Source organism: Telmatherina bonti (assembly GCF_933228915.1).
Source record: "Telmatherina bonti genome assembly, chromosome: 20".
In the NCBI taxonomy this organism is placed as follows: domain Eukaryota; kingdom Metazoa; phylum Chordata; class Actinopteri; order Atheriniformes; family Telmatherinidae; genus Telmatherina; species Telmatherina bonti.
The window spans coordinates 9,968,229-9,992,379 of record NC_136618.1 but is presented as its reverse complement, the minus strand read 5'-3'; the positions used below and the strand labels follow the sequence as shown (position 1 = coordinate 9,992,379).

General features: G+C 44.1%; 1 protein-coding gene across 1 annotated transcript in view; it reads right to left on the bottom strand.

Moving 5' to 3' along the window:
* Nucleotides 1–9,850: 9,850 nt before the first annotated feature.
* arhgap29a (Rho GTPase activating protein 29a) overlaps nt 9,851–24,151 on the bottom strand; it is a 43,835-nt gene continuing 29,534 nt past the window's right edge. The window contains exons 7-23 of the mRNA XM_079259923.1: nt 23,785–23,931; nt 22,335–22,399; nt 21,473–21,583; nt 21,290–21,370; nt 21,014–21,205; nt 20,794–20,931; nt 20,527–20,705; nt 18,064–18,224; nt 17,852–17,980; nt 16,769–16,867; nt 16,524–16,687; nt 15,838–16,026; nt 13,363–13,500; nt 13,032–13,267; nt 12,636–12,945; nt 11,382–11,490; nt 9,851–11,288 (exon numbers count right to left, since the gene is read on the bottom strand). Coding sequence (XP_079116049.1) covers nt 10,375–11,288; nt 11,382–11,490; nt 12,636–12,945; nt 13,032–13,267; nt 13,363–13,500; nt 15,838–16,026; nt 16,524–16,687; nt 16,769–16,867; nt 17,852–17,980; nt 18,064–18,224; nt 20,527–20,705; nt 20,794–20,931; nt 21,014–21,205; nt 21,290–21,370; nt 21,473–21,583; nt 22,335–22,399; nt 23,785–23,931 — 3,362 coding nt within the window. The 3' untranslated portion in view covers nt 9,851–10,374. The remainder of the gene's footprint in view (nt 11,289–11,381; nt 11,491–12,635; nt 12,946–13,031; nt 13,268–13,362; nt 13,501–15,837; nt 16,027–16,523; nt 16,688–16,768; nt 16,868–17,851; nt 17,981–18,063; nt 18,225–20,526; nt 20,706–20,793; nt 20,932–21,013; nt 21,206–21,289; nt 21,371–21,472; nt 21,584–22,334; nt 22,400–23,784; nt 23,932–24,151) is intronic.

Genomic DNA, 24,151 nt, shown 5'->3' with positions numbered 1-24,151 from the left:
GGTGCCTCCTTCTCACCCCCGCAGGGGCCTTCTGCAGCCAACACACCTACATCCCATCAGCCCGACAGTCTTTACAGCCTGCAAAGCTATCTTTCTGCTTTGATTTCTTTGTTTTTGACACAAACAAGCGTATAGAAAAGCTTGGAAGGTCCTAACTCTTTCCATTCACCTGCTAAAAGCTAGCAGTTTAGCTCATATTGAGCTTCATGAGGTCAGGACCTCACAACCAGACTGACCGTCACAGAATCATTGTCTGGAAGTGAGAAATGAAGTACTAAAACACTCCGTTTGAGCTTTTTTTTTTTTTCTTTTTACTTCATAAAAATACTTAAATGAGACTTTTAAGAGTTGTTTCGTTGTTTGTTTGTTTTAGGAAATCTCATGATGAACAGTTATCTTATTGCATTGACAGAGTATTTGACTTGATTCTAGTCTTGATTCTGTTTCTACCGTGCAGGTAGAAACAGAATCATCACTACAACAACATTTAACACACTTAACTGTATAAATATGAGATTAACTTGGCCTGCAGCTTCATATTTCTGCAGTTTTCTGTCAAAAGTCTGAAATTTACAGCTTTCATCACACAGCAGAACTTACCTCAGATGGAAACCTGCACCGGAGCAGAATATTCAGTCAATAAAAAGTAAAAAGAGCACATATTGTCCAGACAGTTCCTCGTAGCTGCTAACGCAGCTTGTTTCCAGACCTCGTGAATAGTTAAGCAGATTGATTTAATCTCCTTTCACAAGTGCAGGGAGACGGCTGACGCCTCTTTCTCCCGTCCATTTGCACAGACCTCATTTCGCTACATAATCCAACTACTGTTACATACACACAGAAACACACACACTGCTACAACTAACTAAACTAAAATGAGAAAAAAAAAACACTTAGATTTAGATTTAGACTAATAAAGAGAAGTAAGTTTAAAAAGACTTTAAAAAAGGGGGAAGAAGTTCATTCTGAGTCATTATTAAGTAAAAGCAACAAACAAAATGAAGTTGTGATTCTTTTCAGCGTTGTTTCTTTTTTTACTGACAGAAAATATCTTACAAGAAGATTCTTCTATCTGAGCTTTTAATACCATTTTTAAGGTTTTTTTTTCTTTAAGTGTAAAATGAAACACTGAAAAGAAGGACTTGTCATCTAGTTTTGAAGTTTTCACTGAATTAGGGACTTGAAATGAGTGTTTCACAACATTTTTGGTATGTTGGTATATATATCTATGTACATGTAAATGTGACTGTACATAATTATACGTATGAGAAATGTAATTTAATTTGTGGAAATTATGACAAACAGTTAAAATGTGGGAAATTATCTATCTACAGTTAACGATTTAAGACATATGACATGCTATGCTGTGACAATTTATTTTTCTCTCGCTTTTTCTTTTCATTCAGTATCATTAAGAAAATCAAATAACCATTTATTGGTGCGTTATGTTTTTAAAAAGGGACAGATATGAGAAGAAATGTTCTTTTTCCCGCTCCTTTTCGAGCATGGTGTTCTGTATTGTTCTTCAGAAAAATTTCAGCTCATCTAAAGTCTCTCACACACACAAAGCTAGAAATATTTGGCTTGCTAATTATGTCACTATTAACCCAAAATATTCTAGTCTACAACCTTTACAGGGGAATTTAATCCCATTAATTTTGTCAGTTTCAGTATATAATATGAATACTTGTTTTTAAAGCCTTAAATGGTGCAGCTCAGTGGTTGCCAGTCAGGAGCATGAGGTGCTCTTCCTTCTGATGGTGCCTTCTTCCCGGCTCACACCAGGACTTGTGGATTGGTCTGGTTTAAGTCTGTGCTCATATTCACACTGGCTTTTCATCAGTTAAGCTTATCCCCATTTTACAGCATCCATTTCAGTCCTTTTTGTTTCGTATTGCAGTCTTCTGCATTTGTTTTTACTCATTTTATTGTTGTCTTGTTCAGCATTTTGAGCAGCTGGGGTTGTAGTTCATGTGTTATAGAAATAAACTTGAAGTTATTCGATTTTCTCTAAACTTTTTTAAGAGACTGACCTTTCAGTGTTTAACTTTTAATTGTTGTTTAACGTGTTGTTCTCTAAACACCCAACACATGACATTTTAATGCTGTGGTGTACACACCACTGTGGATTTTGTTTACATATGTACTAGAGATGTTCGATATCATCGGCCTACCGGTAATATCTGTCTGTAGTTGAATTAGAATATAATATTAAAAATTAACAGTATTGGTTTTTGCTTTTTTATTGACAACTTTTAAACAAAATGCCCATATTATATAATCAAACTCCTCAGTCAAGTGCGCTCTTCCTCAAAATGATAAAATTCAAGCAATGTCACGTACAGTTTTCCAGATATTTTGGTTTGTTTAGCACAACTCGCTCCAAAAATATTGGTGTCAGAAAGTTGAGAGTTGGATAAAATTGGTAAAATGCCAATAATGAACATCCCAAACATTTACTACAGTATGGCCACTTCATTAGGAATACCTGTTTCTGCACATTAACAAGGGAAATAACTGAGTAGTTGTCATGCAGACATGGAGACAAGTTCAAACTGAGTGTCAGAAGGAGGGATTTAGGTGAAACATGGGATTTAGGTGACTTTTAGACTGGTTATTAATCAGAGTATTTCAGAAATGCAGATCTACTGGGATTTTATGGACAACAGGGCCACTTCAGACTCACAAAAGTTTACTGCCAGCAGTGGTTTTGCTGTTTTTTCCTATTTGGAGGACTGGTGTTTCTTGTTTCTGTTCTGTCTGTAATTAGGATTGGAAGACTGGTTGGGCGGGAATGATTTTAAACCGTAAGGCACTTTGAGTTGCATTTTTTATATTGGAAAAACGCTTCCAAATTTGAATTGAATTAATCGGTGAAAAGAAAAACAATTACCTGTAAAAAGTCAGACAAAAGATCTGCTGGTGGATGCAGCAGGCAGCAGCAGAGAACCATCCATCCTCTCCTCACTAGTAGCTCTGAGGTGGGACAAATGGACGCTTTAACATGCCTGCAGTGACCATCAGACAGGACATGTCCTGGTTGCAACACTTTAAGCTTGTGTTTGGAAGGATCCCTACCTGGACAAAGACTTTCAGGCCCTTTAACAGGTGGTTCAGCCAGCTGGGGGGAACCATTGCAACCACCCTTCAGGACATTTCTACATAACATTTGCAGGTCAAGGGCCTAGGTAATCCTTAGAAAGACTAGAATTTAAATCAGCATCATGTGCAGTTTTCCTTTATATTCCCTTATTTTACTCCTTGAGTTTATTTCCTCATTGGTTGGGGAAAATCTCTAAGGAATGTTTCCAATACCTTGTTCAATCTGACACAGAAAATTAAGATCATTCTTAAGGCAAAAGGGGGTCCAGCATAAGACTAGCAAGGTGGACCTGACAGAAGTCAGCGAGGGGATGCAAGCAGAGATTAAATGGCTTCTTTGAGAGCTTGAAAAAACTTTCTGTCTCACGGCGGGTCTGCAAACTAGCTGGAGCACAAAACTTCCAAGACAAAAGTGTTGGAGACGATTGGATCATTTCAGAGCGATCACTTTCAATCAATCAATCGATCAATCAATCAATTAGGACTTTGTGGCTGCAGATTTAAGAACAAAGTTCCTTTTCTTTATATTTAGAAAAGTAAATGTGAGTTTTAATGGAGGAAAAAAAAAACATATTTAACAAAATGCTGAAAACAAAATATGTGAGATGAAGTTTGTCTTCAAGATGACGCAAGCGGCCTCCAGTGCCGTAAATGCCAATATGGAGGGCACCCTGTTGCCATGGCAACAAGTGTACTATTGACTTTTTTGCTCATCTTGGGGTGTCACACGTGTGTGCCAAATTTCGTTGTCCTACGCCAAAGTAGAAGTTCGAGTCCCAATTAATTTGGGGATATTTTCTTTCTAGGGGGCGCTGTTGAGCCATTTTTGCATTGAAGTCTTTTGGACTATATTAATGTTCTTTTTGGCTAGGCTTGTGGTGTGTGCCAAGTTTCTCAACTTTCATGGGGGTTAAGGTCAGGAGAAGAATAAACATTTGGAAAACTATCGGGTCCAAGTTATACTTCATATAACTACAGAAATATATACATTTAAGGTGATTGGAAGATGCCACAAAGAGCTCTGAAACTTTCCTTTTCTCCTCCAGTATATAGATTTTGTCCTGGGAAATATACTTTTTCTAACTTTCCCATGTTACAGTTTGTGACTGTAGAGCAGAACACTGAAGTGTCATCATAGAGGAAAACAAAGGGACGGAGCCCACCATGGTTTTTCTGCGTGGACGTTTTCTTTCCATATGTATCCTGCTGAGATTGATGTGTTTTCAATATAAAGTTGGGACGGGGAACATCAAAACTGTCCTATTCAAGAACCCCCACCCCCACGAAACAAAACCTTGATACAGAAAAAAAGAAGTTTTTTTAAAGAAAATTTAAAATAAACCAACAAAAACCCAGAAAAAAAATTTTTACATAAAGGAAAAAGAAAAAGAACCATCAAATAAACAATAATAATAAATAAATTAATTAATTAATTAATTTTAAAAAAATTCAAAAACCCAAAATGATAAATAAATTTTAAAAAAAGAACAAAAGTAAACTAGAAAATTTCTGAAGAAATTTTGATGGGTGCCAATGAAGCTGTCCGCGCCCCAGTGTGTGTGGCAAATATCCTAATGAGTATGAGTGAGGGGCCTCTGATGTGTACTGTCTGTATATGTGTGTGTGTGTGTGTGTGGGGCTGTGTTGGTGCCAACATTGTGATGAAAGACACTGGTTGAGCTGAATGTGGGCCCAGGTCAAGGTGCTGCTGTTGCTAGGCAACACCAGTCAGGTGCAGAATTCTCTGACATCATGTGAGGGGTGGACCTACTGGAACTTGTCTTTTCATGTGTTTGTGACATCATTATGATACCATCTTTCATACTCATTCCAAATTTCTTTAGTCTCAGAGCTAGAGATCTGATCTCGGTGTTTAGTCCCGTCAGTAGAGAGCGAAACCCACATCAGTCGTAACGTCAGATTACAAACGTTGGAAAACAGAAGTAGAAATTCATAGTTTCACAATGCCAAGTAGAAAACAGACTCACAACACACTCAGTAAGAAAGGCAAGTTTTCATCTTTCCAGCCTGACTTTGAAGAACCGATGGACCAAGTTCACGGTGAGGATTTCCTGGATTATGTGCCACCAGATTTCCAGGATGACGGAGAGTGTGTCTCGAGCTATTTGTACAGTGACAAATGTGATCCTGAAGAACCTGAGAAGACAAGACCAACTTTTACGGTCACCAAGAAAAGGTCTGGTTGGGCGAGTGTTTGCATCCAGCCCTTACTCAGATCTGAAGACACCTCAGACATGGATTTATGTGAAGATACGGCCGACATTTCTGCAGAAAGCCAGGGAAAGCCAGCATCCCCGTCTCAGTCAAATCGTGGATGTGGCATGCTGGCTCACATCCCTGCAGTAAAGCCACCAAGTCAGAGATGGTGTTGTAAGAAAGTCATGAAACTTTCAAGTTTGGAGCCTAGCTGGAAGATTCAAGGTGATTTAAAGGATGGAAAAGAACCAGAGACTCCAAGGATCTCAAGGAAATCCACCCTGAGGACAGAAACTCTTGGGTTGCTTGTCGATCCCATGTTTCCTGTTACAACGGATGAAGAGCCATCAGAGACCTTCAACAATCCCGAAGTCTCATCAGATGTGGATTTATATGAATGTAGTGCAGAAACTTTGGCTGAAACCCAAGAGATAGCGGCTGTCACATCTCCATCTCAGTCTGATTATGGAAGCAACATGCCAGAAGTTGATCCTCAGATTCACAGATGGAGTTCTGGGAAAGTCGAGAAGCTTTTCCGTTTTGAGCCCAGCTGGAGGATTCGCCCTGAATCTCTTCAGGAAACAGATCAAGAATACGCTGGAGATTCGCATCCATCACCCTACCAGGACGAAAAGGAGGGCACCTCCAGCACAATGGTTAACAATGATCTTCCAGAGTCCAAGAATCAGAACAGAACAGAGTCTGAACTGTGTGAAAAACCACAAGAACCTGCGAAAACCCAGACTGGAACTCCTGCACACACAGGGACCAACATGCTTTGGTCTGATCTGTTCAAACAGAAGACAGTTGGAGTTCCTCAACACATATCAGCTGTGGCGGTACAAGACAGTGCTGGAAAAATGGTTCCTGCAGACCAGAAACCAGAGCCTGCACGCACTGCTTCACAGCCAACAGCTGAATCTGAAAAGCCAGATCAGCTTCCTGCTAAATCTGTGATTCCAAACCCAGAGACAGAATCACAGAATCCAGAAGACAGCAATCCTGAGGAGACCTCAGCTGAGGAGTCCCCCAAAAATGCTACAGAAGTCGCTGCAGAAGCCCAGGATAAGCTGGCTGCAGCAGCCACGTCTCAGCCTGATCCTAGATGTGACATGCCGGCTGAAATTCCACCAGCAAAGCCACAAGGCCAGAGACGGCGTCGTAGGCGAGCCAAGAAGCTTGCAAGTAGCTTCAAGGTTCATAGTGAATTAAAAGAAGAACCAGATAATCCAGAGACCTCAAGACAATCAACCCTGTTGGCAGAAACACCTGCTGGGCTCCCTGTTGAACCCATGGTTTCTGTCCCAGCAACAGACGTAGAGCCATCAGAGACCTCCAACAATCCTGAAGTCTCATCAGACATGGATTTATCTGAAGGTACAGCAGAATGTTCTGCTGAAACCCGGGAACCAGAGGCTGCAGCGTTCCCAACGCAGCCTGATCCTGGATGTGAAATGTTGGCTGGAATTCCAGCCGAATCTGGGATTCCAGCCACAGAGGAACCAGAGAAAACAGAAACATCAAGACAACCAAACATGAGGACAGAAACACCTCTTGGGCTCCTTGTTGAACCCACGGTTTCTGTCACAACAACAGATGAAGAACCATCAGAGACCAGCAGCCCAGAAGATTCATCAGCTGCGGATTTCTGTGAAAATGCAGAAGTTTCAGCTGCAGCTCAGAAAGGAAAGCCTGCAGCAGCTCCTCCATCTGCCATGCTGGCTCCACTCCCCCCACTGAGAAAACCTCTGACTTCAGCTCCAGTCAAACATCCACAGCTGACAGAGACCTCCCAAGGGGCCAAACCAGAGTCCAACGGTCCTGCTGGTCTTCCTGCACCGGTGGTTCCGACCACAGCACGGAGACTCCAGCCTGGATTGATCCCCTACCACCTGTATGCCCCACATGAAGAGTCTGCTGCAGATCCATGCTCAGGTCAGGAAGCTCTGCTCTCCAACGCAGCTACAGAGGAGTCAGCCGAACTGGTCCAGAGTTTCCTCATGATCCCAGAGCAGCACTTCCATCAAACCTTGGATGCTAAGGACCAGCAGATCTTAGAACTAGAACAACGGAACAAGGAGCTGCTGGATCAGGTGAAGAGGCTGCAGAGTCAGGTTGACCTGAACACCATCAAACATTCAGTGGCAACCCAGAAGAAGCAAAACCTGAGAACAGCCATCGCAGAGGAGAAGATGAGACAAGACAAAGCTGAGAGTTCCTTTGCTCAGCTACAGGAGGAAGCAAACCAAGTCCACACGCAGCTGACTCAAGCTCGAGTTCAGCTCCAAGACCCACAAAGGGATGCTGAGAAGAAAAGCGCTCCGATAGCGGAGGTCGAGAAGCTCAAAGAGCAGACGAGACGCCAGAGATCTGCAGCTGAGAAAGAGGCATCTATTTTGTACGCAGAGATGCAGAGACAGAATCAGCAACATGCAGAGGTATCTGGTAGAGTCAGCCAGCTGGAAGCAGCTCTCAGAGCGGAGAGGACCAGGACCACCAGAGCTGAGGCCCGCTTGGCCCAGCAAGTACAGGAAACATCAGAGATGAAAGCTGCACTGGAGAGAGTCCACCGGGACTTGAAAGACCAGCAGCACCAGTGGCAGCAGGAGGAGTGTGAACTCCTCGCCGAGCAGAAAGAAGCTGAATCCGTCGTTAAAACAGCAGCGATGGAGAGACGACGATTCCTGGAGAACCAGAGGCAGAAGTGGGAGAAGGAGAAGTACTCCCTTCTGGATATGATATCTACTCTGACAGAGACCCTCGCAGAGGAAGAAACGAAGGAACAGTCAGAAGACAGCTTGATGGAAAGAATAACAAGACTGGAGAAGTTCCTAGAAAAAAAACAAAAGCGGACGTCTTCCAGATAGGAGGAAGGTGGCTGAAGAATCCACCTTAGTCCCACTTCTGAGACCTTGAAGCTCTAAGTGCAACAGCTTCACACTGTCGTCCTCCTCATCCTTACCCTTCATCTTTTTCCCTCCCCTTTCATCCCACTGAGCATTATGGTTTGGTTTGGTTGGACAATATTGACATCTAAATAGATTTACTGATAAAACCTTTTTTCTAAAAATATAGACTTTCACTATATCTCACAATAAGTACACTTTCAGAAAATGGAGTACATAAACGTACTTATAGGGATATAAAGGATCGTTACTAGGGTGGTACCTTCAAAGATACTGCTGTTGCAGCTCAGCAGTAAAGTTTTTACCATATGGAGAACAGTACTGGACCTCTGGGAGCTGTCTGGTCTTCATCGGGTACAAGCTGTACTGCTGAGAGTACAACAGTTGTAGCTTTGAGGGTACCACCCCACTAGCAGTCCCTTGTACTCCTAAAGGTACACTTGTCTACTTTGCTTTCTGAAGGTATAGCTATTGTCAAATATGGTGAAAATTGTTAAAAAAATGATCAGATCAAAGCATTTCCAACATAAATCAGCTCAGTTGACCTTTTCTCTGAACCCTCCACCCCAAACATTCCCCTCTTTTCCTTTATGTTCTATCAAAAATTAAATAAATAAGTAAAAATGATAAAAATGTGTTTGAATACATCTTTTTAGTAAAAAAAAAATATCTGAGTATAGAGATATGGAAAATATATATTAAAACAGAGGAATTTAAGTTGGCTTTAAATGCCCCTCAGTTGCTAAGCAGCGGGGATTTACCGACGATGCTCCAAGTGTTGGAAAGTCTGCTTTTCCTTCCGTTGACTCGCATCAAAACAAGCCTGCATTCTCATGCTAAAACACAGTTCGCGTGTGTTTAACTTGCTGCTGTTTAGATTCGCAGTAAGGTCAAATAAATGGCATCCACGTGATCCTCCAACCCTGCTGGCGCTCCCACAGCACTCGCTTCTTCAAGGGTTCCATCCCCCAGTCTGTTTCAGAGCGACTCAGCATTCACAGTAAATCGCGACAGCGTCAAAACCGTACGACTTTTGAAAAAGTTCTTTGAGACGGTTAAAGTTTTATTTGTCATGACCCGTTCAATCTTCAAATGATGTCTATAGGTAAAAGTATTGATGAGCTGTAGAGCTCCGAACTAAGCTGGGTTTTGGGTTTTTCTTCGCTCCTCCCGGCCAAAATCCCATTCACTCCAATGGGACAAAATTCGCAGTTTTATGCGAATTACGTAAAAACCGTAAGATTTGGTACCACATTAATCCTGATCAAGACGCACGTTTTGATATAACTTTTGTGGGGGTAGATTCAAAGCTGCGGGAGGAGACAAGCGTCAAAATATCGTGATGGAAACGGGAGAATTATGATAAACGGATTAAACGCAAAGCGACAGTAAAATGTGCGCCTCATTGCTTACAACATTGGCACCCAAAAAAAGGAAAAACATTTAGCAGAAAAAGTATCCTCCAAAAAAAAAAAAAAAAAGATGTAAAGAAATTTGAATAAAACAAGCGCAAACAAGAAAAGAACCGAAACAAAATAAGCTGTTTGTTTGTAGGAAAACAGAAACAACAGAAACATGGTTGCTGGAAGTCGTCAGATATATTTTAATAAGTTACAAAAGCGTGTTTGTTTTCAGGTACCTGCTTTCTTCCTCTGAACTTTACAGCTTTCTTCCAACTTGTCGGTGAAAAAACAGAAAGGGTTTAAATAAATGCTGCACTTCCTCTTCCTCACAAAGCAACCAGCCAGCTTTACTTTCTGATAAAACACTACAGGTGGAGTAAAAACAGCTTTGGCTATTAAAGGAATTTAAATGTATTAAAAATGCAGGAAACGTAGCGCCGGCACAGAAACCAGCGCATTCGGACAGATGACATCATCAACATGGTAAAAAAACGAGGATGAATCGGAGGCTCCTTGTAACAGCGGAAATGCTCCGTAAACAGCTCGATAAGTGCGATGAACTTCAGGTTTTTTGGTACGTTAACATTCAGACAGAAACTGGAACAACTTTGTACAAAACAATGAAAAAAAAAAAAAAAAATTGCACAGTTTGGAGGAAATTATAAATATGGTGATGCGTGATTGGAGGATGGTGGATGAAGGTGACCAGCAAAGGGTGTAAGTGCCTCCTGCACGCCGTGGCGTTCTCAGACGAAGTGAGCCTCTCTGTGCTCCACCTCCTGCAACCGCCGCGGCCTCAGTCTCTGGTATACTGGTTTGGTCTGGTTTTGGCCCAGTTCCTCGGGGCTGGAGCTAGGAGACACGTCTGCCTGCTCCGCCTCCAGGTCCTCCTCAGGAGGCTCATCTACCGACACCTCTATCTCAATCCCCAGTTCCTCCTCGTCCTCTTCCTCCTCCTCCTCTTCTTCATCATCCTCCTCTTCCTCCTCAGCGCTGTTAGCGGACTTCTGCAGAACTTTGGTTTTGCTCCCCGTTGGGGGTTTGTAGAAAGTTCCTGGAGGAGGCTGGAGAGTCCTGGGGGCCCTGAAAGCCGTCGTCACCGTGCCGAACTGGTTGTCGTCCCTTCTTAACGTCCTGCTGGGTCGCACGGCGACCGTGTATGGCCCGCTGGAGTACATGTTGCTCATGGAGGTCACGGCGGAGCCGAGGCTCAGCGCTGAAGGAACGGAGGCCGATAGGCTGCTGGGGTCTGCCGGTGAGCCCTCCGACGGCGAGCTGGCTGCGAGTCGGACGGCTCGGGAAGCCGCGTCCTGCTTGTACTGTTTGTCCCACGTCCGGCGTAGCGTCTGTGTGTCGATGAACGTACTCTGGAAGCGCGTGCCCACTCGCAGTTTCGGATTTTCCGTCTCGTCTACCTCCTCAATGGACTGGTCGCAGCTGCCCGCCCTCCTGTCGTCTTGATCAGAGCCGCTCCGGGCGGCATCGTCGTCCGTGTGACCGCGAAGGAGCCGCTCGGCCGGCATGCTCACCGGCCGAGAGGAGAGTTTGCTCCGAGGATGCCGCAGCTGGACTCTGGTGACGGTGACGTGATGAGAGCGGCAAAGGGCGGGCTTTGGGACCTCAGGAACCCCGTTGATGGTCTCCGAGTCCACTTCATCAGCTTTAAACAGATTAAAAAGAAACAAACATCCACATTTTAAGTGAAAGGATTTTTAAAAAGAAGACTCTGTGAATTCCTGAGAGGAGGACCCACCAGGCTCGAAGTCGCTTCCACCGAGGCTCGGCATCGTCTCCTGAACCTCAGCCGAAAGATGCGACGTAGGAATGATGGACGAATGTCTCTTATACACTTTGGAGCTCTGCTATGAGGAAAACAAACAAAATTATTTACAAACAGGATAAAACAAACAAGAAGTACAAGCAGAAAGAGACAATTTATGGCACTAAAGGAGAAGTTAAACAAAAAAATAAATCTGACAGGAGACCAATGAAGGGAGGCTAAACAGGAGCTATGTGAGCCCGGCTGGCAGCAGGATTTTAGTTGATCTGGAGGATTTTAGGAGGGACGTCCAGGTAAAGGTGCGTTTCAGAATCCCAGCCTGGATTAAAGGAAGCATGAACAAGTTTTCAGCATCGCTATGAAGAAAAAGAAGCTTCTGGTTTTGGCGAGGTTCAACAGAAAAAAATGCTGATCTAGAAAACTATTTGATATTTATTTGGCCAAAAATGGATCCAAGTTGTACTGGGAGCTGTGGTAACGCCAAGTAAAGCAGCAGTATCCTTGGAAACTGACATTCTTATGACCATAAAACAATAATAACATTACTACTGGAATGATTCCAGGTTTTAATGTTTTCAGGTTTCTGCAGCTGATCGTTGCCCTCAGACTTATTGGACAAACAACTGGTGTGATCAGCTGACAATGAACATAGAGGCCATCATGAGCAACTCCTGATGGAGTTGTGTTTTTGTAGTTTCCTTGTTGGCGCCGTTGTTCATTTGTGTATTTGTGTATTTCTATCTTCTCACAGGTGCTTCTGATGATTATCTGCTTTGTTTTCTTACAGCTGCACTTTTAGACAAACGTTTGGCTTCTCTAAGAAAACAAAGCAGATTATCATCAGGAGCACCTGTAAGACGACAAGCAGAGAGAAACAAACAGCAACAAAGTCCCTGGTTTCTCTGCTTCTAGGGAACAAAAACGATTATCTCACTTATTTAACAAGAGATGACTCCAGAAAATCCTGTTTTTTTGGTACAAGATTAAAGTTTCTTCATGCTTCGTGGACAAATACAACTGTGTGTCATCAGTGTGTCACAGATGTCATATTTCCTGATGTTTTCATGTATAATGTATGGGACATGTAACATGTCCAAAAGAAAATAAAAGTGGGTCAAGACAAGAACCTTGAGGAACACCGTAACAGACATATCATGCTGGTATCTATCGGACAGATAAAGCCTGAACAGGAAACATTTCTACTGGAATAAACTAACATCTGCTCACCTCCTTGATGTCTCGCAGGGACTTGGAATGCCTCATCAGCTGCTGCTCCTTCTCTTGCTGGGTGAGGCAGGTTTCATGGTGGGAGTCCACATATGTGGGGGAGGATCCGCACAGAGGAAAGAGGGGGGCGTTGAAGATCATTTGGTAGTGTCGAATTAGGAGCTCTACGATCAGAGCCTGGTAGGGGTAGTCCACCAGGGAGGAAAGGGAGACTTCAGCGTCTGCCTGCCTCGGCTTGATCAGCGTCGGGCCGAAGATGATTCCCAGGTTGCTGGCGGTCATCTTGTTTTCCTCTGAACACTCCGTCACCCTGAAGGAAAGAAGGAAAAATTTTAAACCCGCTGCAACCTTCTGCAAACCTGACATGTCCACGTTGCAGTTCGGACGTGTCCCTGCCTGTGCAGATGCTCCATGAGGAACTGGAGGGTCTTGTAGTGAGCTGGAGGCAGCTGTTTCAGCAGATCTTTGATCTTGAACAGGACCCGGTTGAGTTCCACGCTGACCTGAGCTGGACTCACAGGGTTAGGACTTAGCCGCAGGGCCTCTAGTTCCTCCACCATGATCCTCTGGCTTTCCTTGGCCAAGCCGATGAAGTCGTTGTAGTAACGGAAAAGGATGAGAGGCTCTGGCAGCTGGAGAGGAAAAAGAAACAGGTAAATGCACGAAACAAGGAAGCAAAAGATGAAGAGAGGAACAGAAAGCTGCAAAGCGGATCCCAGGTGCCCACCTGTCTCAGGTAAAGTTTGAGTACGTTGCTGATGTCATGGGGATACAAGTCAGACAGCTCCACCAGATCCTTCCCGTTCTCAAACGCCTGGCACAACTTCTCCACCCGGGACTTGGCGCCGTTCACGCGGTAGATTCCCTTCAGAGCAAAAAAGACTAAATTCATCCAACAGGAAACTCAAACCGGGTCGACTTCAACAGAAAACACACACAAACTGTTTTCATTCTGGTTTTCAACAGTTAGGGGCTGCAGGTTGTTCTGCATGTGAATGCCACATGATGTGTTCAATTTCTGAATTCCCAAGGCGTCCATCAGCAAACACTCAAACATATCATCATCAACCAGAACCGATGAGAAAAGTTAGCCTGGTCAACGAAGACAACAACCAGCGAATCCGGCCTTTTCCAGGGAAAAATCATCATTCCCATCTCAGACTTCTGAGGCGAGAGAATGCAGATTAAAACAGTGAGAATCAGACTCCAATAAACTAAGCGTCTCTGTTATTAATCAGACTGACTGAAACTGAAGCTACTCTGTCAGAGAAATGACATGAATTCCTGCTTTGCAGTTTCCAGGATGACATTGAACAAAGTGATGATCCAACAAGCCAAAATAACCTTGTTGTCCTTGCATGATGCGAGACCTTGTCCAAGGGTTTACATGTAAGGCCCTATTAATAAGATACACACATCTGTGTATGTGTTGTGCCTGTCTGCAACATGACCAGCTGGGCCGTGTCTAATGATGTTTCTGACATGAAACACAGATGTAGGGCCCCGTGACTTCCACACTGCTGTCGAGGCAGATGGCTGCCCTCCCTGAGCCGGGTTCTGCCGGAGGTTTTCTTCCTGTTAAAGGGGAGTTTTTTTCCTTCCCACTGTCGCCGCGTGCATGCTCAGGATGGGGGATTGGATCGAAGTCATGACTCGATGCAATCAGTTGGTTTCTGTTATAGGATATGTATGAATTGGCTCAAAATGATGTGTATGTTGATTCGTGTATGTAAAGTGCCCTGTGACAACATTGTTGTGAAGTGGTGCTATACAAATAAAGTTGAATTGAACTGAATTAAATTGAGGCTGGTCTGTGGAACAAACATCCTTGCTGTCTAAACTACCTGTATGAATGTTGCAGATTAAAGTAGAAACAGAAAGAAGGAAAGATGCTGATGGTGCCAGCTTTACTGGTTGAGCCGTCTGGCTTGTGTACCAGGGATCCTCCTTCCTGGTCCTCGAGGGCCGGCGTCCTGCAGACTTTCCAGGTGTCCCTGCTGGAACACACCTGACTTAAACTCAGAGAAGCGCTGCACATGTCTGATAAATACACACTGATTAGAATCAGGTGTGTAGCAGCGTGGACACTTGGAAAACCTGCAGGACGCCGACTCTCGAGGACAAGGTTTGGGGATTCCTGTTGTAGATGCATCTCACATGGGTTCAAATCACTGTCTGAAGGGTCTGTCTCTGACTCCTTTCCTGTCCAGCTACTGTGTCATTCAGCCATCTAGAGCTTAAATAATCATATTGTTCTCATATCAATAAGAAAATCTTTTTTCTTTTGAACTGTTGACATTTTAAACATCCAGGACATGATGAGATATTTCCCCACAAAAGCATGAGTTTATGTAGTAAAAGGCAGAATTTGGGTGAAAATAAAACAGATTTAACATGATTCTAGTGACTTCCCCACCAGATCCTTTTAGGAGTCAGGGATCCTGATGCGTCGTCCAGGAAAGATCAAAGCTTTGACTTTGAGAAATATCATGATATCAGTTCTCTGATATGTGGAACAATCGGCTGCTTCAGACAAACTTCTACAGAGCAAAGCGAAGCTGGAAAACGTCTTCACAAAAAACAACTGAGATGGAGACCATTCATGACAAATCCTGCTCATCATTTCAGCTCCTGCAAGTACAAATTTGGTGTTGTAGCTTCGTTGCTACGCACTTCTGGTGTAAACAAACGTCTTTCGCTCCATCATGCTCTAAATTCTTCGTAGAAGCCCACTTTACGTCATCTTTATCATAAAAACTGCTGCCAGATGGAGCTAAAACATTGGCTCAAAGTAAAATGAACTCGCCTGTGTGTTGTCAGCTTGTTGCTAAGCAACCAGTCTTGACAACACAGCAGAAACAAGCAGAAGTACGGGATTAAAGCTATTTGCAAAGCTTTAACCGAGCGATCACAGAGGACTGGCGCCTTCTGACTCGCCTCCTTTTGATCCCAACAAAAAAAAAAAAAAAAAAACACTTTTCTTGATAAATATTCATAAAATCTTTGGCTCAGTTTCTCTTTTCTATGCTGAAATGAAGCAACTAATCTGTTCTGAACAACCAAAGCAGCCAAAATCCATGTGAAATATCCAGAACACGTTCACCACACACGACTGCTCCAACCACGTGACGTCAAACAAGTACAAATAAATAAATATCAGCAATAATCTTCTGATCAAATATCCCATTTTAATAAAAAATACCTTGATGTTGAGCGCTCTGTTCTCGATCTCCGACGTGCACTTCCGAACGATGAAGGGGATTCCATCGTGGCTGTTTTTGGCCGCCTGTGTGAAGTCGATGCCGAACAGGTGGAGCCGGCCGTGGAGCTTCTTGTGGCCACATTGGATGGCCAGCGTCTCCAGACACTTCTTATGGCAGGCCAGCGAACACTGAAAACACACATTTCACAGCTTTAAACACACAAAAATGGACTCGTTCGACCTCGATAAACTTCAGACACACAAGAGATACACACTGGGAATCTGGATGTGCAAACCAGTGTTACATAACTCACCTCTTCCCAGTCAGTTTTAGTTTATTCAGGTTATTAAACCTGGACAGAAACTTGATCTAAAGTCAGCAGCGTTGGGAGCAAACGGGACGGACAAAAGCGCTTCAGTTTCTGCCCGCCTCCCTCCAGACCGCGAACAGCTGGGGAGTTTTGGTCTCAGAGGAAAAACCTTTTTTAATTCCTCATTCAGACATTTAGATGAAGGCAGAGGCAGCTTTTCTCTCCTCTGTTCCTTCACATTTCTGCTCCACATGACTGACAAAGAGGCTGTTGTGAGACTTTGGCTTTATCCGTCTTCAACTTCTGGTCCAAACGGACGGCTGAGGCCAGAACCGGTTTGGTTAAATCAATAAAGATAAAGGAATCCAAGGTTACCTCCTCGCACTCAGCTCCGTGAAACACCACCAGGCTGTCACACTCTCTGCATTTGGAGGGAGCTCGAAGCTTCCTCAGCTTGTGGGTTTGGGCCGCTTTGGACATGTGGGTGTTCCTGAAGGGTCCGGGGGAGCTGGCGGTCTCGATCACCATCTCATTCGAACCTGCAGAGAAAACACGAGGAGGATAAATGAGCTACGATGACAAAAAAAAGCACATTTACGACTAAACTCTGCCTGACTCACAGATGTCGGAGGGGGAAGGAGGCTCCCTGTCGTCCAGGTCATCCGCCGACGACATGGTGCCGGTGGAGGGGGTTCTGGGCAATCTCCTCTTGAAGTCGCCTGTACAAAAAGGCAGGACACACATGTAAGTCCACATCCTGGCAGGTATCCTGCATCTATGTGCAGTTTCTGCTGAGAGTCAGGCTCAGAGGGAATGAGGAGGATTTAATGCAGCAGGTGACAAAAGGAGTCGCTCATCATCCATGATTGGCTCCAAATCCACCTTCAGAAACATGGTGATTGTCTGACGAGCCTCATTTAGAGATGATGAGGATTAATTCCACTGTTCACACTCTGAACGATGATGGAGACTTTGTGATGCAAACAACCCCCCACCATCCCCTCCTGATCTTAGTCTAATCTAGAACGTCTTGGTATGACAATATTTACCAAAAATGGTGAAATAAAAAAATAAAAATGTTAAAAAAAAAACCGCATGATAATTATTTTATCTGTTCAGATTAAAACAGGACATAAAAACCTTTACAAAACCGGGAATTTCATGGCTTTTCAGCCACTTTCTTTTACAAATGTGACACTTTTTGGGTTATAAATAGAGATTTTCTGAGATTTAGGGACGTGTAAGACAAAAAAACAAACACAAACTTACAAAAAAAACCAAACAAAATAAGCTAAACAAAACAGAAACTAACAAAGAAATAGAAAAAAAAAAATCACAAGTCAGAACAAAGCAACACGACTTTTGACGCCTTGTTAATAGTTGCCTAGCAACAGTGGCAACACAACAACAGTTCAACCAGGACGCGTCTTCTGAGATAAACATCACGTTCACTGGAACAAAAAGAGAAAGACGGCGTGCCCTGAAGGCAGCACGCCGCTAAGTCAGTGACGGATGGCGTCTGCTGAGCGGAGGCGAGACGGTTAATGGAGAACTCAGAAAGCTGGTTTTATGGGAGGCCGTAAAGAGAAACGAGATAAATAAAAGTGACTCATGGCTTGGACAAGATCGATTCTAATGAGATAAGATGAAAAATGAAACTGTGTAAACGTCCTGCTGGGGGGTGGAAACCTTCCTGGGCTCACCGGGACTAGCAGTGGGGGAGTCCATGGACCGGGACTCGCTGCTCCCTCCGGCGCTTTCCGAGTCACTGCACATCCCTCCGCCTTGAGAGGCTGACGCCCAGGGGCGAAACGGCGCCTGAATGCGAAGCGCTGGATGAAAGTAAAGAAACCACGTTAAAATAAAGAAGTAAATAACGACAGAACCCACTTCCACTTCCACACGAGCCGTCTACCTTGGATGTCGGCGCTGCCGTTGGAGCGTCTTTCTGCGATTTTGGTGTGTTGGCTGTTGATTGGCGCGTCGCTGTCGTCTCCGCCCAGGATGTTGGAGGTTACAGACAGGTTGCTGTGGGAGGAGTGGCTGCCGCTCAGCGAACGCTTGCTGGAGGAAACCCTGAGTCAGAAAATAAAAAGACATCAACTCCAGCGCAGGAGAAGACATTTCAGATAAAGGCTGAAACACACAAACATCCTTTAACCCTTAAAACTCAAAGACTTCTGCTCGTTTTTAAAGCCCTTCATGTGAAAACAAGCAGAAGCTCGACTGTTTTCACCCCCATCTTCACAGGGACGTCGTTTTCTCAGGACAGCCTCAGTTTAAACGAATCCATCAATACATAAAGCACCATAAAGGCCAACAAAAGCAAAATAACAGGATTTATTACTGACAGAACTTTGTAGAAATAACACACAGATCAACAGCGATGAAGACTTTCCTCATCTGCACATCATTCTGCCTCAAGTCTCAGCTTTCAGGAGGAAAATACTGCCACGGAAACAAACACGCAACATATTTACACTTTATTTATGCTACTGTTTACCTACTATTCTTACTAAACCAGCCCCAACTCGCCTCTTTCTGCACCACTGAATTAAAAACGTCTTTATTCCAGACATAGAGGACCATTGTTTATGTCCTTACAGACAACTTTCTGGTTGATTTTAAATATTACTTATCTATTTGATGAACACGCCAGATTTAGCCAAAAGTCGAGTGTTTATCTGCTGTCTCGGGCCAGGTCTTACAGAGGCTTCCAGGAAAACAATCAGGCTGCTCCTGACTCGACATTACAGTCAATTCAAGCTCTCTGATTGGTGGAAAGTGGATTCTGTGTCATATTGGAGGTCTCATTGCAACACGGGAGTGATAATTATCTGTTTTTATTACAAAAAAAATGTGATAAATAAATGTGTTTTTATGGATTACATGTTGCTGATTTACCATTTAGAACCTCTGAATAAACACTGAATTTTGCAGCTGGATTATAAACAGGATGGAAATGCCTGGAAAACCTCCACAGAGAAGCTAAACCAGGCCTCTTCAAACGGCGGCCCGCGGGCCACATGCGGCCCAGAACCAACCTCTATGTGGCCCAGCTTATGTAAAAGAAAAAAGATATTATTCAAGAACTTTCATTCATTCCTACGCTGATTAAGTAGCGTAGAATCCTACTGTTGTGCAGACCATGCATGCGACACTTGGTTGCCTAGCAACATTAACCGCAGCATGTGTTGTTGTGTTTGGAAGTTGTGAGAGTAGCGCTAGCAACCATGTCGCTCTCTGTCCCAAAACACAAAATTGACAACAAAAACCTCAGATTTAACCGCGCCTGGACTGATAAGTATTTGTTTATTTTTTATCCATCACATTCGAGCGTCAAACTGTTTAAATTTTTTTTATTTCATTTCATTTCAAACCAACGTGTTTAATATGCAATGAGTGTGTGGCAGTGTGTAAAGAAGTCTAGAAGTTTATTTTGATATGAACTTTTTATGTTAGAAGTTTGGAGAAAAATAGTTTCTGACTGGAATTTTCATTACTTTATTTGGTGCTTTTGCCCTTGTCATGTGGTCTGAATTTAAAATAGAAAAATTAATAAACTACTTATTTTTCTAATTGTAAATGTGTCTTTTTTTTTATTTATTTATACTGATTTATTTTCCCTTACTCTATTTACTGGCTCTGATCATTTTTTTTTATCTGAAAATCTGGCCCACCTGAATATCTAATTGAGTAGCCCTGACCTGAACGACGAGCCGTCCATCACGACTTACCCCACAGAGTTACATACAGTCGTTCCTGAGACACCTGGCGTGCCTCTGGGTTTTAAGGGTTAAACAGGAGCTGGAATCCCGCCGCTGCTGCAAGACCGGATAGTAAATGATGCAAATTGGATCAGGAATGACGAGCCTCCAGAAGAACCAGCGGTTAATTAAAGAATAATGATTATTAACTGACACACACTGATCTCCAAACAATGGACGCCATTGTTCATCAAAGTGTCCCACAGTCGGGACAAAGTGGGTCACTGGTCTATATTTAAGCTTTCAGGGAGCAGCTCTGTGGGTGCACGTGAGCGTGGGTGTGTGTTTCATTTCCTCTGTCCCAAGCTGAGTGCTTTTGATCAGAGGGATCAGAGCGAAAGGGGGGCGGAACAAAGCCTGCTCTTATTCCCATCTGTCTGGTATGTGTGTGTTTTTGTGTGTGAAACCACAAACCTGTGTCAACAAAACCTTCTCAAAAAAGGAAACTTACTATTTTTAACTAAAAACTAAGTCAAGAGAAATTACAACCCGCTGCCCCCCCCCCCCCCCCCCCCCCCCCCCCCCACTTTATTCAGTCAGAGAGTGTGAAGCGACCTGGTGACCGCAGCCACTTGCAAACCATCACAGTTTGCGACCCGTCTGTAGCTCACCCTGCGCTCGTATCAAACGACTGCGACTCCAGGCGAGCGCCGTCAGTCGGCAGACTCCTGACGAACTCGATGTAGCGCTGGCCGGGCTCGTACAGCTTGGCGTTCTCACACAGGCTCTGGTGGTTGACGGGCAGGGACACCACCTGGGCCTGCTGGAGCTGGAACCAGTTGACGGTCACCTGAAACAGGAGGCGATCGGAGACCAATCAGGATGCGGGGCGTTGCGTCTGTTGTTCAGACCTCGCTGGGGGGAGACCGGGAACTCACGGCTTTCAGGGTGAGGTCGCACTGGGAGACCATCACCCGGATCTGGGTGATGATCTGGCTCTTGGTGTTGGCCAGGTCGACCCTCTTCACGCAGACGTCGTCCTGACAGGCTCTGCAGTGCTCCTTGGCCTCCTCAGCCTGCCGGAACGATAAAACAACCATCAGATTTCTAAAATCCTGGTTGGAAAACCATCATCCTGCTTCGAGAATGGTCCAGCACCTTCAGCAGGGCCTCCTCCTCCACCCTGCGCCTCTTCTCCAGCTGTTTGGCTGCAGCTGCTCCTCCTCCTCCTCCTCCTCCTCCAACCTGCTCCTCCTCCAGGCGGCTGGTGGTCACCTTGGCCTTCTCGTACTCCTCTTGCCGCTGGGCCTGCAGCAGCCGAGCTTTCCTCAGAGCGCTGTCTGCCTCATTCTGAAGACGGAAACAGAAGAATTCGCAAAAACATCCTTAAAGTTTAATCTGGATGAAATGGTTGTAAGTCTGACATCAACTCACCATCTTCTTCTGCTCTCTCTGCCACTGCTCTTTCACCTCTTTCCTCAGTTTGTCCAGCTCATGTTTTCTGGCCAGCAGAGGCTGCAGAGAAACACAAACACAACCACTCAGACCTCCCGTTTCCTTCACTCAGACTTACACAAAGACCCGATTTTGCAGCGCAGCAGCGGCTTGATTAAATACCTGCATGAACTTGTTGCTCTGGAGGACTGCAGCGGTGTGGAGGACCAGCTGACTGTATTCTACGTCGTTTCTGAAAGCTGTTGTGTAAATCTCACGGAACGGCATGAACTCCTTCAACGATATGAGAAAATGTTAAAAATAAGATGCTTCATGAAAAGGTTATGAAAGCAACAGGGATAACAGGAAGGAGAAGAAGAATAGGAAGGACAAGAAGAAACAGCAGAAGAAGAATAAGGAGAAAACAAATGAAGAGGAAGAAGACAAAAAAAGTTAAATTAAATGAAAAAAACAAGACAAAGGAAAAAAGACTGCAGAGAAAGAGAAAGGAGAAAAAATAAAACAGAACAAGAAAAAGAAACAAGATGAAAACAAAGTATAAGAAGAAGAAGCTGCAGAAGAAGAAGAAAGAAAAGATTGACTAGAAGCAGAGAAGAAGAAGTAGGAGAAAAATAACAGAAGAACAAGAGGAAAGAATACAAGAAGATGACAAGGATGAAAAAGTGGAAGCAAGAGCAGAAGAAGAGATAAGGAAGAGATGCAGAAGCAGATGAAACAAAAGAAGAAGAAGAAACAGAAGCAGGAGTAGAAGAAGAAACACAAGCAGCAGAAACAGAAGGAGAAGAAGAAACAGAAGCAGGAGCAGAAGAAGAAGTAGAAAAAAGAAAAAGAAGCAGCAGAAGCAGAAGAAGAAACAGAAATAATAGAAGAAGAAACAGAAACAGAAGCAGGAGCAGAAGAAGAAGCAGAAACAGAAACAGAAGCAGCAGAAACAGAAGAAGAAGAAGAAAGAAGTGGGAGATGAAGAAGAAGTAGAAAAAGAAGAAGAAACAATCGGGTTAAAGCAGCTTCAGCATCATCTGACCTGTTGATTTGCAAGTGTCTTTGCACTTTCGGCCATCTTGGCGTAACTCTTTGCACACTCGATGTCTGCCAAGTAGACGAAGGAAGGAATTTTTAGAAGGAATTTTTGGATGTAAAACTTAAAGCTCCAAAAAGAAAAGTTAAATAAAGCACAACGTTTATGTTTTCACAGCTTCACTGATAAAATCTCCGCTGAAATCACTCATTGACCAGTCGATCAAACAAAAACTCTCCGTCTACAAACTCAACCTTGGCTTCAAAAAAAGAGTTGTCTATGTTTCAGAAAAACCTCACAAAAGTCACAGCAACAAACTATCGTCCAATCAGACAGAGTAAACTTCGTTTAAGGCTTCCATCATGTTCAGGACCAACAGAACAAAGTACCTGAAGGGAAGCTCAGACATAATTACACCAGTCCAACAGACCGTTGTCTTCACTCATGCAGACGTCGTCCCCTCAGAAAGTTAAGCCGTAAAGTGAACACTTTCATCTTTCCCGAGGAAACTGGAGTCATTCCTGACAGTTGTTGTGTATTTGACTGATTAAATCATCGCCGTGAGAAGTCACACAAACAGAGAACCAGTTTCCCGTAAAGATACAGAGGCGAGCAGCCTGGATTGTAGCGGGACAACTGGACAGTGATGCTCCAGCGGCAATAACCAGCAGAGACACCAAAGACGTGGACCGTTGTTCCTCTGTGGACATGAGGAGGAAGTCTGGAGACAACATCAAGCGTAAGAGAAGTCCATCGCCATGAAATTGTTAACGTACGCACCGGGGCCACCGTGTTTACGGTTTATTTAACAAACACATTAAACCTGCTGTTGAAGGAAATACTGATCAACTGGACAAACGGCATCGATCCGATTCATTCATTCAGAAATAATGAATTATTAAACAAGTTGGTCGGTGATGTTTCCATAGCGATGGAGTTGCTGCTGTCGCCTTGTGAGGCAACAGTCTTGACCTCCCAGGCACGCCACAGAGCGGCAACAGTCTATGTCTTTGGACGGCCCACCAGAGACCAAATGAGCCGCCCACCCGGTGGCGGAGCATCACCTTCCATTTTGCACGGCAAATCCCACAAATCCAGGCCGCTTGTTGTGTTTCTTAACTGGAAACCAGTGAAAACTTATTACCAGTTCTCGTAACTTCCCACTTCGTCGGCTGGAAAAGTCAGAAACAAAACAACTGTCCGGCTTGAACTGAATGAACAGCTGCTTTCTGCCCTTCATGGCGGGTGTGCACGTGTGACATAAATTACAAAAATGTCTCATTTTATTATAATTTTCTTTGGTTCATTTGATTAATTACAATTTAGAGTAGAATATGTTTAAACATTTCTAAGAGATCTGAAAGGCGGATTTAAAAACAAATCCTGGCCATGACTGAAGACAAAAGTCATGTTGGTGGTTTTATGGACCACCTCATCTCCTGTACCCCACACTCACCCACACTGAGCCGCTTCTCCACCCACGCCAGCAGCTCCTTGGTGTACTTGGACCACATCTTGGCATAGAGCAGCGCAGACTCCACGCCGCTGTCGTGGCGCTGCAGCGTCCTGTCCACCTCCTCGGCTCGGACCGGCGGAGACGGTCCTGTGACAACGGCAGAAAATCCACGAGGGAGCTTGTAATAAATGGGTTTCAACATGTCCACCGGCCACCGATGGACACGTTACATGTATGTTTACCTGGCAACAACATCTGTGAGCATGAGTCAGCAAGACAAGCTCACGCTGACCTTACTGGTGGATATGTGGGCTAATACCATCTGAGGATAAGTGACGCCGACAGCAGACGTGTATTAATGTGGTTA